At 41.7% G+C, this 13,442-nt stretch overlaps 1 protein-coding gene across 1 annotated transcript; it reads left to right on the top strand.

Moving 5' to 3' along the window:
• The first annotated feature begins 900 nt into the window (after positions 1-900).
• LOC127305764 (uncharacterized) lies at positions 901-12,797 on the top strand. The gene is made up of 20 exons (XM_051336291.2): positions 901-1,071; positions 2,470-2,790; positions 4,031-4,222; positions 4,393-4,476; positions 5,407-5,466; positions 5,679-5,723; positions 5,793-5,992; positions 6,858-7,547; positions 8,049-8,175; positions 8,261-8,458; positions 8,603-8,692; positions 9,189-9,251; positions 9,957-10,031; positions 10,119-10,169; positions 10,389-10,463; positions 10,728-10,862; positions 11,164-11,271; positions 11,522-11,587; positions 11,788-11,905; positions 12,299-12,797. Exons 2-19 carry the CDS (start codon positions 2,488-2,490, stop codon positions 11,854-11,856), a joined length of 2,631 nt encoding a protein of 876 aa, XP_051192251.1. The 5' UTR covers positions 901-1,071; positions 2,470-2,487; the 3' UTR covers positions 11,857-11,905; positions 12,299-12,797.
• Positions 12,798-13,442: the final 645 nt, after the last annotated feature.

Here is a 13,442-nt window from a genome sequence, read left to right as displayed (position 1 = left end):
CGCTTGCAGTAGTCAAAGCTGTTAGTGCTCGCTGTGAGAGTAACTCTTCGATCGTCGGCCTGAATTATCCGGAACCGGTCGTGGGAGCGACCGTATCTTCTTCGGCCTGAATTCTCCGGAACCGGTCCAGGGCCTGGGCGCGCGCGAATCAAATCAAAGCGCAACGACCCATCGCATACCACTTCCTACGAATCTCGTCTCGGCAAGCTCGGACCGGAGAAAGCTTCTCGGAGAGAGAAAGAAATACTGACAGAGAAGTCTGCGGACACCCAAGAGTCGCGCGAGGATAGCAAGAAGCGGAGATTGGCCTGTTGAAGCATATCCGCGATCGACGTAGCTATCCGACACCAGAAGCACGTACGCATAGGGACAGCTAGGAACGGGACGGAAAACGACTCGCGTTGCATCATCACCATTATCAATTTATCGGATTAGAAGAATTCTCTGTCGACAGGAAAGTCGACTGCTCGTCGGACACCTCCTAGCCAGGAATATAATTTTATCCACGCAAAAAAGAGCTGGAAACCAATCAGCGTACGTATTATATTCAGTTTGTGTTGGCGAAAAGAAGAAGAAAGAGCCCATCTTCGATCGGGAGGAGTAGCAGCTTCTGCCTTGTGCAGCGGTGGCTCCGCCCAGTGGTGTCCACGCCTTCCAAAACGATGATGTGGCGGCGAGCGACACACACGCATGCCACACGGCCATCATGGGGTCAACCCCGACGCTTCCCTGGCCCCACAGGCAGCGAGAGGTGGTGGGGCCCAGTTCGTTTGCGCCAGCAGCGAGAGTCCCAGTCGGGCACGACAAGCTCGCTTTCGAAATCTGCCCAAACCAAACCAAAAACAAACCAAATCAGGAGGCCACTTAAACTCTCTCTCCCATGCCATAACAACGGATCCATTAACCCGCACGCGGAAAAGGAAGTAGGCAGCCCAGGCCAGGACAGGGAAGACCGGCCGGTCCATTCAGGCGGCGGCGGCGCACACAGCACCACCACCAGCAAGGGGATCAGCGACGAGGCGCGCCGGCCCAACCTTCCGAGACCCCCCGCCGCGGCGGCGCCCACACCAGGTGCCGATTCCCCTATCCCCTAGCCCGGATCTTTTCTTTTCCGGCCGTTTTCGTCGATCCTTCGGCGGAGTCTCTGCTGTCAGTTTCCGGAACCATCTGCCTGCCGTCCTGGCCGCCCAATCCCCGCTAGCCTCTACGCGCCGCCGATTGCCTCTCGCTTGCCGCGGCGGGAGGGGTCTGGACTTCGGAGCGGCCGGGGGTCAAACACGACCCAATTTCGGTCGACTATCTGGGCGACCCCGAGGTCAAACCCGGAGATCGGGTGGGTGGTCTTGTGCGATTCCTAGGTAGAGAAATCGATGGCAGTCTTAAGGAAACAGAGAGGTCAATAATTCTGGTACTATTGGATTATGTGGGATTCTCTGATTCCAGATGCTGCTTTTCAGATTCCGCCGTATGCTCTTGGACTGTTAGTGACTTGGTTGATACCGCCGGAAAAGTGACTTGTTAGCCCAGTGGAGCGCTTTTCCGTTATGCAAAGTACAGACAGTTTTGTTAGTAGATAGCTTTCCCTTTCTTGCTGGATGGTAGAGTGAGATGCAAGCTGATTTGTTGCCCTGTACCAGGTAGGTGTCACCAGTTTACGTGTGCTCCTCTTACATATAGGATTGGAAAAACACAGATAGGTCCAGTCCAGCTAATTCGGAGCTGAGGAACATGGATTACTTGTTGGGAAGGTGCTACAGCTGGGTCATGATCATACTGGGATGCTCCTCACCTTTTGCTAGCCACAGCTGAGGGCTCGGCCTGCGGCTGATGTGCTTCTGCTTATTTTATGGATGATGTGGAGATGAGTTAGTTTATTACTTTTCTGAATATTGAGATGAAATGCAGTCAAGTTATCTTATCCAATTGTTGTATTTAGTTTTCTGGTGATACCTTTCATATCATTTGTGAGCGTCACAATAAAAGTGAGGACAAGTATAGATAGCCAAAGATCCAGTTATCTAAAAGCAGCTGGACCCAATGCGATTATAAGTTCTTTTAGGATTGAAAACCCCTAGTTTCTGTGGGTGATAGCTTCAGTCCAGTCAAATTTTGCTAGACATGGCTGAGGGCTCTGTCTGCCGTTGATATGCTTGTGATTATTTTCAGGATGATGTGGAAAGTAGTTAGTTCACTACAAGTATTGGGATGAATGCAGACAGGTTATCTTATGCAATTGCTCTCCTCTCGCCTTTCATCTCGTACTTCCCTTCTCCCGTGGGATACCTTTCATATCATTCGTGAGCGTGAGAAATATATAAAGAGAAACGTAGACAGCAAAACATCAAGTTATCTAAAAGAAGCTAAACCCAATGTGATTATAACTGCTTCCGTTGTATAATGCTTACTTCCTGATGCTGTGTGGATGGATGTGTGCTCTCAATGAAACTAATGAAACGATTATGCTTGCAGGAGTGAAAGGCATTTAGGATGGTGAACCAGAATGACGAGTCCGAAGGGATCAAATTCAACGCGGCGCACCTGATGCAAACAACTGAAGAGGTTGCGAAAGCATTTATTTCTGCTGCTTCAGCTGCCACCGTGCAGTCGACACGGCCATCTGTGGTCTATTCCTCTGGAGAAGAGAGCGGCAGCCCGATGCGGAAGCTGCAGCAGCAATTTTCGAAAATCATGAAAGGGTTTTCAAATTCACCTGAAGTGTCTGGAACGTACAATCCAGAAATTCTCACTACACACAAGCGGCAGTGGTCGAGGTTCCAGCTCAAGTCATTGGTATGTCCCTCTCTACCTATGTTGAATTCATGTCTATCTATTGTGCTCTACTTTCTGTGGAAATGTGGGGTATACTCTGCTGGTTAGCTAAGGTTCTTAGCCAGAGCTGTAATACTAATCATTGATATGGTACCTTGCTTTTTAAACTAATAGGTATGAAAACAAAACCACATTTATTTTGTATTGTTGTTTAGTGACAAACTAAAAGTATCTTCAGTTGCAGCTATCATTCAACCGTAATACTCATGCTTGCAGTTCACATAGACTAGACTAGGAGTTGGGACGGAGGGAGAGAGGGTGGGCGGCGACGTACCTGGCGGCAAGGTTCCTGGTGGCGACGACGGGAACGGAGCAGGAGTCGCGAGAGCTCGTTCTTTTTTCGGGAGAGCGACCCGTCGCTCGATTCCGAGCGAATACGGAGGTCGAGAGCTCTGAATTGGGCCACAGCTAAAGTTGCCCCGCGCGGGCCTCTGCTTAGAATTGGGCAACAATTCCACACACCAATATCTAGCACATCCAAACAGTAGAATTGGATCCTCAATTCCAGATTTCTCAATTCAGAGCCCAATTCATTGCAACCAAACACAGCATAAGTGACATTTGTTTTGCAATCTATGTTGCTCTAGTGTCCAGACTAACTATTTGTTTTGGTGTTGTCGCCGCCATTTCATTATTTAACAGTATGTATTTGATAAACTGATTAACATTGTTCTTTCCAATATCTACAATCATGTAATGTCGTCTGTGAGAGTACAATATCAGAGGAAGTTATTTGTTTGGGACCTGTGGACTCCTATTACTGTTTTTTTTTAAAAAAAAAAATTTGGCACTTCACTTTTCTCAGGAGCCTATCCGGCAGTCAATTATTGCTAAATTACTTAGAATTGATTATGTATAATTTGTCGTGCTTGGGTCAGAGGTTTACACCAGTTGACTTATGAGTTGTGAGAGCTATTCTGTTGTTGGTATATTCTTGTTAGTCATCTGCTGAAGTGGTCTCATAAATTTATATCAAGGAGAATTACTGATGATTAGTACCTTCTACACAAGAGTAGAAGTATCTATTTATGCTTGACACACGATTTGTTTGTTCAGGATTCTTCTCAAAATTCCAACCTAAGTGCAATAGATAGTTATTTGGCCGACTGCTCCTTGTTGAAAAGGCCTAGCATTTTGAATCTGGCAGGGCTGGTAACTTGTGGCAAATGTTGAGAGCATGGTCCTTTTTTTTTTGGAACAGGGCAATCGGTGCATCAAAGAACCATCACATATTTTTGAGAGCATAGTGATTGTGGGGCTTCCTCCTCAGGCAGATATCCATGAGTTAGAAAACATCGCTCTAGGGAGAAACGATGATGATGCAAAGAAATCCAGAAATATATTTGGCAACAACCACCACCAAGTTCACGCCGTATCAAATTTGGAACCTCAGGTTATCACTCACCTCATCTATTGGTTCATGTTAACAACCCTGCAAATTTTTTTTTTTTGAAAAGAGACGGTCATATTGCTGCCTTCCTCCATGCTTCTGAACTTCCATTTCTTCTCTCCTTGGTTTTATTTCCAGAATAAACCTTTTGCTACTTATTTTCTTGTCCTTAGGTTCTTTTTACATACCCTCCGGAAAGATCTCTTCCACTCAAGTACAAGGATATCGTCTCGTTCTGCCTTCCTGGAGGTGCACAGGTTTGTCACATTTGAACTACATAACACTGATACTTAGTAATTCTCTGTAGTAATAGTTTGCAACAATTTTTTTTTGACTTTGTTTTTTACTAATTTTTGTGGGGCTTCATATATAGGTAATACTTTGTTGTACTGTGCTTAAATAATGTTATGCTGCTTTGGGTCAGATCACAATACTGTAAATTACCAGCCGTATTGCAAATTATAAGACAAGGAAAAAATATACAGCACTCCATGTGTAGGAAATAAAGGGGGATAAGTGGAAAAGAAGACAGATGAGAAAGTAAAAAAAGTTAGTTCGCATAACTTGTTGGCATGTCACCCTATGCTGAGTCACCAGCCTAGTTGTCTCCACGCCCACCACATATGCAATATCATCCTCAAAAATCTCTTCAAGGGGTCCATTGGACGGTTTGAAGGCCCAAAATCTCTCTATGGGCTGTGGTCCATGCAATCATTTGGACTATTTCTGAAATACAATGACATGTCAGCAGTGGCAAGTAACTACGCAATCAGAATGAGCAGTATGCCAGTACCACGAGATTTAGTCAATAACAGCAGTGAAACTAGAATTGGTCATTAAGGCTTTCATATGCTAAGGCTTTCAAGTTTCAGTAATGGTCATTCCCCCGCCGACCCACACAATTTTTGTAGGCTCCATTACAATGTTGTCTATATCGGATCTTACTTGCGTGCTTCAGTGCTCTCCTACAAAAAGTCTTGAAAATCTCAGTGACATATAATTTAGTTTCTGTTGGGGGCAAATCTGTAAGTTCAAACTTTTGTGGGCTGAATATGGTCCATATCCTGATTCCATGACTTAAACTAGGGTCATGCCATCTATGTTTCTTCATTGTGAGCTAAGCTTTTAGAGAAGATCATATAAACACTTCTCACCAAATATTTTACCTATATTTACATTTGTATTAGGTTAATGCTGTTGAACGGACTCCTTCATTCAGTGAGCTGAACGAAATCCTCCTAGGGCAGGTAGCTGTTTCTCAACTCAGTTTGTGTTTTATTCTTCAGTGAGTTTATACCTATTTACTCGACAAGTCTCATAATTACTCCTGAAACCACATTGCGAACTATGCACAAGATTTACAGTTTGTCAGAGTCCATGTTTACTCATAAGCAAGCTTAACCTAGTCTATTCAAGGTTTTTGTTGTGAATCTTAGACATTTTTTGTTGCGTATTTCAGGAACAGCTCAAAGAAAGCAATCAATCTTTTGTGTTCCGGTTACAGGTATATTTACATATTTCTTCTTTTGTACCCATTCACTGTATGAGGGCGCTGAGCATTGAGAGATTGCAGGTTGCCGATGACCCTACATTATATGGATGTTGTGTATTGGTTGAAGAGATTGTACAGAGACCTTCAAAGCTAGTTTCGATGCTAACGAATGAAAAGCCTGTATTTCCACGCCTCAGTCGTTATGTAGTAACCACACCCAGATGTTATTGCATCCTGTCTAGGCTGCCATTCTTTGAACTGCATTTTGGGGTGCTACAGAGGTAGCGTGCTCACCACCTTCTCCTGTTATCTTAATGGTTCTTATTAATATCTGAAGTTCTCTTTTCAGTTTAAGTCTCTTACTTTGTCAAATTTCGTGGGATGGTAGAAATGGAAATGTAATTATGCTTTTATTCAAAACAAATCGTTTGCAAGTTATTCAATTCACCTGCCTTTTTTAGTCCTTAATCCGAGAGCTTTCTGTTCCATTGATGATCTTTACACGTTGATTTTCTTCTCTTGGTTATAATAGTATAGTTCCGTCCATGCAACTAGTACATCTGGTTTGGATTTTGTATAGTACTTTCTAGTCTTCTAGTTACAGTATCTAAATTTTTCATTTGTTGATGTGCTTTGCATTTATATGTGTTTTCTTGTGTACTTACTTTCTCCATGTGATTCTCAATTCAAAGTTCTTCAAGGTCTTACTTTGGAAGTCACTCATGTGAAGTTTCTGTTTTACTGTATTATAAGGTTACATCCAGAAGCTACCTGAGCAAACATTGCAGGCTAACAGAATGTTACCCTTGTATATATTTTGTTTTGTTCTCTCTTGTGTTCTTCTCTTGTTTCTTTGTTTTTTTTTCTTTTGCCTTCTGCTGTAGCCTTGCTACCAACGCTGTAACTTTCCCGTCATCTTGACGGTATTCTTCTAATATACAAAGACACACGTCTAGGCGTGTGTTCGAGAAAAAAAAGTTACATCCAGAAGCCTGCATGATTGGTTTGATTTGTCTTAGCCTCTTAGTCTTTGTCAAACATTACTGTGTTTGTGTGTGTTGTTGATGCTATCACACTCAATATTAATAGTCTACCCTTTTCATCTGCCTCCCATAACCATAAGTGTCTGCTGTATTTCTTATGCAGTATTCTTATGGAAGAACGACTTGAATGGCTCACGGATGGTGTTAGCATGCTAAATTCGTTATCACCGGAGGAAATATGTGAGGATGATAATAGTCGTGAAGGCACTGAAGTTGTAGGACAGAAACTGTATTTTGATGGTACGATAGTAGAAATATCCTCCGAACCAAATATGGATGTTTCTAAGCAGCTGTCCGACACAGACAGCAGTTCTGGGTGTAGGGAGAACCAACTGGACTTCATCTCCCAAGAAGGCCAACAGGAAAGTGGTTCTCCTCTCGAAGGACAGAATGATCTTGCCACAGGAACGGCTACTCAGTGTGATACTGCAGAAGAGCCTGACAATTGTGTTTCATATACTGCAGAAGAGCCTGACAATTGTGTTTCAGACGATACAACGACTGATATGTCTGGAGTTAAGACACATGAACTGAATTCTATACCTGTTGTTCCGAATGAATCCGATGCCGAGAAAAATTTGAATGTTTCAGACGATGCAACGACTGATGTATCTGGAGTCAAGACCCACGAACTGGATTCTACACCTGTTATTCCAAATGAATCTGACACTGAGAAAAATTGGGATTTTTCTCATGAAATTGTGTATGATGGAGAACTTGATATCTTTGTCAATGATACTATTTTGCCGCTTATACGGTCACGCCTTAGTGAAGGTTCTGAATCGCCTCCAAGGTATGGTTATGATACTTAGGTTCTAGCAAGCTGGGGATTTTCCTCATCGCGCTTAAAACCTTAATTTTGCTAGGTAGATTCTCTTAGTTTGTTCATTGATATAACAATCATCCCAGTCTTAACCCAAATGTTGCTAATAACACTTGACATATAACCAGATACTGACAGAATCATTCAATCAACTTTATGCTGTACTCAATTCTGATACCCTTGACTCAGATCCTCTTGTTATGTCTGTTACTTACTGTCGACACATTGTGTCTGCGAAGCATGACTTAAACGTGTTCTGATACTTCATTTTACGTGAGCATCAGCCCCTTATTAGATTCATAAGACATTCTTAATTCCAATACCTTCGCCTCAGATCCACTTGTTATGTCTGGTATTAACTGTTGGCACAATGTGACTGTGAAGCATGACTTCAACTTGTTTTCAAACTTCATTTTATGTGGACATCAGCCCCTGATTAGATTCGTAAGCGGTTTCCACTATTGTCTGCAGTTCCCAAGATTCTCCTTCTGAAAGCATAAATTCGAGAAATGATACCCATGACATGGATTTGGAGGAGCCATCTTCTATCGGACATGGGGATGTAGTTGGGCACAACAGTATATTGCAATGGGCTAAGGTTCTGTATGCATGAAGTTATGCTTTTTTTTTTTGCTCAGCTTCTCTTCTTGTGGATTTGTTGTGTGACCCGATGTTTCCTCCAGGCAAAAAAATATGGATCTCTGCAAGTCGTCTGCCAGTACTACCAGTTGCAGTGTCCGACCAGGGGTTCATCACTTAATTTTCATCCGTTGGAGCACTTACATTCTTTGAAGTTTCACCGGCCAGGTGAAACCGCTCTTCATCTTGCTGGGTCGACTATTGATCTCCGGTCGCGTGATACAAGCTTAGAGGTGGCTGAGGTAATTCATCTGATGCATTGCCAGAATATGCATTTGGTGTTGACCTACTTGGTGTGATGACTGATGAACTACATCTATTATATATAGCATGAGGAAATATAAGAATATACTAATATGCTTGTGACAAATCTACCCCTTTTTCAGATGCGCAATGCACTCTATGCTGAGGAGGAATCGACTGCTTTATCCACATGGGCTGTTGCATCCCTATGTGGATGCCTCAGGTTGGAACATGTAAGTACCCATAACTTACGGCGTTTTTGTTTTAGGGTTTTAGCCCAAGTTTGCGTTGCCAAAATTCTGGATCAGGTTAACTAGAGTGGATAAAGGAGTATTGGCATGCCAAAATATTGTCCATCGTCCAAAAATGAACCAAAATTTTGGCTATGACCAAAATGTTGGTAGGGTAGCTTTTGACCACAATCCAAACATGTCCTGAGATGATATAGCTCATTTGGGAAAGACCTATTGATCCTTCTATCCCTCTAGTTGCTTGAAACTGTTGTTGGAAACACACATCAAAATTTGTAGAATATGAAAGCGCCCCTGTCAAGAAATTAATTCCTTCTCCCTCCGTTCCAAAATAAATTTTTGTCAAAAGTCGGCATCTAAGTTTGACCAAGTTAATAATAATAAAAAATATAATTTAGTAAAAACTTATTCTGTCCTTAAATGGCTTGTGATCGACACTTACCTGCAATTACAAACTTTGAATTTATTTTGTTGGCAGGTCATGTCACTTTTTGCTGCAGCGCTCCTGGAGAAACAGATTGTTATTGTCTGTTCTAATTTGGTATTGATCCGAGCCTAACAATGTTCTGGCCTTCAAAATTCTGTTTTGTATTTATATTATACACACTAGTTAAAATTTACCTATGACTTAGCTTATCATTTTCTGTTACAACAATAGAACAATCATACATGAGTTATTATTTAATAAAGAACATTAAGATTACCGCAGTATCTTCTGCTTAATTGCGTGTGCATTAGCTACAGCAACTCTAGCAACTACCCCTTACCATTTGAACAAGACTAACCATTGCATGTTGGATAATTGAACAATGTTTCATATATCTCATCTCTATATGCTTGGCTTTTACCAGCTTTCTTTTTCTCATTTACTTTGCCTCTGTAATGAAGATAAATTCTCATAGAGCAACTAGTTACAAGAAGAGAATTTGCTAAACAACAAGATAAACATGAAGTTTGACTTTGTCAAACACTTCGCCATATTTTCAATGGGATCAGTTAATGCCCCCTAGTAACCAGTATAAACCTTATTCATGGATCTTTCAATCATGTCATATGCTTTACATCCACCTTTGTCTTTCACTTTCCATGGCTAACTGAATCCTCGGGTGCCAACCTTAACTTATGTATTCATTGTTTTGCTTCAAATAATATTCAGTAGAGTATATTTAGCTGTTTGCTGGTGAAAAGCAAGAATTCAACATTGATGAACGTTGTTGTAAAGCTCTGACAATTTTCTGATGACCAGGGAATGCTTTCGGCTTCAGTTTTGTCCATGATACCTCTAATACGACCATACCAGTGGCAAAGTCTACTCATACCGGTACTTATTTTCTTCCTTTCTAGTGAACTCATGGCTAGGCAATATATTAAAGCTTAACTCTTGTGAACTCTGCATCATTGCATCCAGGTTTTGCCAAATGACATGCTCGATTTTCTGGATGCGCCTGTTCCATACATTGTGAGTTCCTGGGCTAATTGGCATTTTTGTTTGTTTTGATTGAAGTAGAGAGAATAATGGAGAAATGGTAGTGATATTTTTTTTAACCTATAAACTTCCTGGTGGGAGTTAGTGATCTGTATATTTGACCATTTGATTGTGATTTGGCATGTCACCATCAATTTTAATCGAGTTAATTTAACATTCTGATCCACAACTAACAGACAATGTCATGTTTAGGTTGGTGTACAGAAAACATCTGATCTGCAATCCAGGCTAGCAAATGCCGTCATTATTGATGCCAACAAGAATCAGGTGCCTGCAAAGTGTATTACCTTCTATTTACCTGCGGTGCCCTGTTACTTTCTGGAGATAAATTATGCACACAGCAGTGTTGTTATCAGTGTTTGGTTTCTAGTTCATTTTACAAAGCTTGTTGATTAGAGTTGTGCATCATGAGATGAGATGTGCTTGCAGTATCATTTTTAAAAACATCAAATGCTTTAGTATCATAGGTTCATTAATGATTTGAATAATGCAAAAAGCTATTACTGATGAACAAATTCATGGCTGATGTAGATTAAATCTGCTTCACTCCCGCAACTTCCGCAACAGAGAGAGTTGCTTTCTAATTTGCGCCCGTATCATTCAAGACTTGTGGGAGAAAGTTATCTCGCAAGAAAACGCCCTGTCTATGAATGCACAGACGCCCAGGTTTGTGGTTTGCCTTTATCTTATTTTGAATGTTTATTGAAGTTCCGAGAATGCATTTTGCTATTGTTCAGATAATTGTGTTCCGCCTTCATAGTTATCTAACTTCTTTGGGTTATTGCATAAGAACTGTTGTTACTCTGCCTGGTATTTCAAGTACTATAACATATCCCAACCGATTTTCATTAAGGACTGGCCTTGTTTTCATAGTAGTCGCAGTTCATTGGGATCCCTTATTTCTGTAGGTGTGAACTTACAGTTTAGTTCAAGGCTTTAACATGATTCTGAACTTCTGAGCATGCAGGTCGAAGCGGCCAAAGGTTTCTTGGCAGTGCTTAGATCCTATCTTGATTCTCTGTGCTCCAACCTAAGATCTCACACGATTACCAATGTGCAATCCAACAATGACAAGGTATGTTATCAAAATGCAGTCTGGATATTCTCGTGTACCATTTATTTGTTGGGCAAATTGTTTTTTGGTCCAGTGTTACTAAGGGAACTTATCAGCAGCTGTGTGCAAGTGTAGCACACTCGTTACTAATTTAGTCTGTTGTTGACATAAAATAATTACCAGATTCTAAATGTCACTATGTGTAGAGTATTGGTTGCTAACTTGCTTTGAACTTCCTAACTGCTGAATGGTTTCTGCTTTGTTTACACAGGTTTCATTAATTTTAAGAGAGAGCTTCATCGGTTCTTTTCCAACCCGGGATAGGCCCTTTATGAAGGTAAATTGCGACCTTCCTTTTTTTAAAAAATTATCTTCAATGTAGTTTGAGTGCCACAGTTGGAAAAAAGTTGGAGATCCTGATTCTCAGTTTAAGCAATCTCGAGTTTATACATCTTGTTCAGGAATCCATTTTGTCACCTTACGTATTATATTTATGATGAAAACATATACTCACAGTTCATTCTTTTTTGTTGGCAGCTGTTTGTAGACACACAATTGTTCTCGGTACATACCGACCTAGTCCTCTCCTTTTATCAGAAGGACTGAGTCTCTCTTAATGGCTTGACTATGTCATCAGCGACATGATTTTTCCAAGGTGCAAAAACTTACCTTTGCTCTTTGTACTACGATGTATCACTTCTTTTCCTGCTCGCAAAACAATGGTTACATGCACTTGGGGTATTTTCCTTAGCCCTTAAGTAGAGGACCATAACTTTATTAGGTTTGTATCTTTGGTTGTGACTTTTGATCCACCCGAAAACATAGATCCTATGTTTTCAATCAGGTGACAGAAAATTCCCTGTGGTAACATTTGCCTTATCAGCTTTATCGCTTTTCCGAATCTGTAGTCAACTGTCTTTTTTACCAGCTTTAAAGGTTAAAGAGTACTGCATGTCTGCATGGATGATTTAGTCAAATTATGTTGTATCAGTGCTTTTTAAAACTGTACATCTTGAGAAAAAATCTGATGTATCCGTTTGTGCTACAGCTTTTCGACGTTGAGCTCAACTGTACATATGGTCGTAGAAAAATATGAACTGCCTTTGGGCAGCTCATAGTGGGTTAGAAGCTGCAAGGTCGGACAACCCATATACTGTTGGCGAAGTTATAGATTATTGGGATCCAGGTAATGTTAAACCAGAAGCTGCCCCTCGGGCTGCTGTTGTAAATTAGTTGTTGCTTGGCTGTGCTACTCCATGAAAAGATTTTGTAGGCAGTAGCACTTGCCACAGAAAAAAACCTCTGGTTTGTTCATCATACAATGCATGTATGCCAATGGTCCATGCGGTGCAGCTTGTAGTTCCTATAAGGGGAGGAAAAAAAAGAGAGGAAGAAAACTGTTATTTAAGAATATATTAGAGTAGAAGTGATGCAATGTCAAAGGACTCTGTATCTCAGTTTTGCAGCGTGGCATTTCGTGTACAAACAGTTGTAAGTGTGATATACTCGTACATGGGACTTTGAAAAACCATGACTGTTTTGCTCAAGACTCCTGTAGCAGGAAGCTGGATATTACTAGTCTCAACAACTCTTGTTAGATATTCTGACTGTCCTGCTTCGCCTTGTCCCCATGCAGTGAGAACATTGACAGTGTATTTGCAGGACATGTCATGATAAAGTTCGAATGGCTTCCTTTGTAGCCGAAGTTAATTTGCTGACGACACATTAGGTCGCAGCTGCAGGTTGTGCGGACTATTGCTGCTGGGACGACCATCATTGCTGATTTTAGTTGTAGCAGTAGGCCATGTTTTTACAGCGTGCTGGTTACTGGGATGGATAGCCGCAATTTGTACTGTTATAGTCAAAGTGAGAAGGTCTAGAAAGGTGTGCCTCGAGTCGTGTAGCTGCAGCTACACGGCGCCTGCCCTGTCTTAACCTAAGTGTACCGTCCTGCAGGTCGGGCATGGCAGACTGATTTGGACCCTAAAGTCAGGCCGGGAAGAAGGCTGATTTGGACCCTGAAGTCAGGCCGGGAAGAAGGCTGATTTGGACCCTGAAGTCAGGCCGGGAAGAAGGCTGATTTGGACTTTGTTTTTGATGAACAACCCAAGCTGGTAGATGATAGAAGAGCGGCAACAGTGACGGAGTCTGCAACGCAACGCAAAGTGGGGTCGCGTGTGCAGGGAAAGATC

The sequence above is a fragment of the Lolium perenne genome, chromosome 6 (assembly GCF_019359855.2).
Source record: "Lolium perenne isolate Kyuss_39 chromosome 6, Kyuss_2.0, whole genome shotgun sequence".
Taxonomy (NCBI): domain Eukaryota; kingdom Viridiplantae; phylum Streptophyta; class Magnoliopsida; order Poales; family Poaceae; genus Lolium; species Lolium perenne.
Note: the sequence above shows the minus strand (reverse complement) of the source record. Positions and strands in the feature narration are given on the sequence as shown.

What these genes read in the sequence shown, in the direction of transcription:
- LOC127305764 (XM_051336291.2), top strand. Translation starts at nt 2,488, where the DNA reads ATGGTGAACCAGAATGACGAGTCCGAAGGGATCAAATTCAACGCGGCG. An exon ending in TTATTGTCTGTTCTAATTTG is followed by an intron (nt 9,252 to 9,956) that starts GTATTGATCCGA and finishes TCTGATGACCAG; the next exon opens with GGAATGCTTTCGGCTTCAGT. An exon ending in GGCAAAGTCTACTCATACCG is followed by an intron (nt 10,032 to 10,118) that starts GTACTTATTTTC and finishes CATTGCATCCAG; the next exon opens with GTTTTGCCAAATGACATGCT.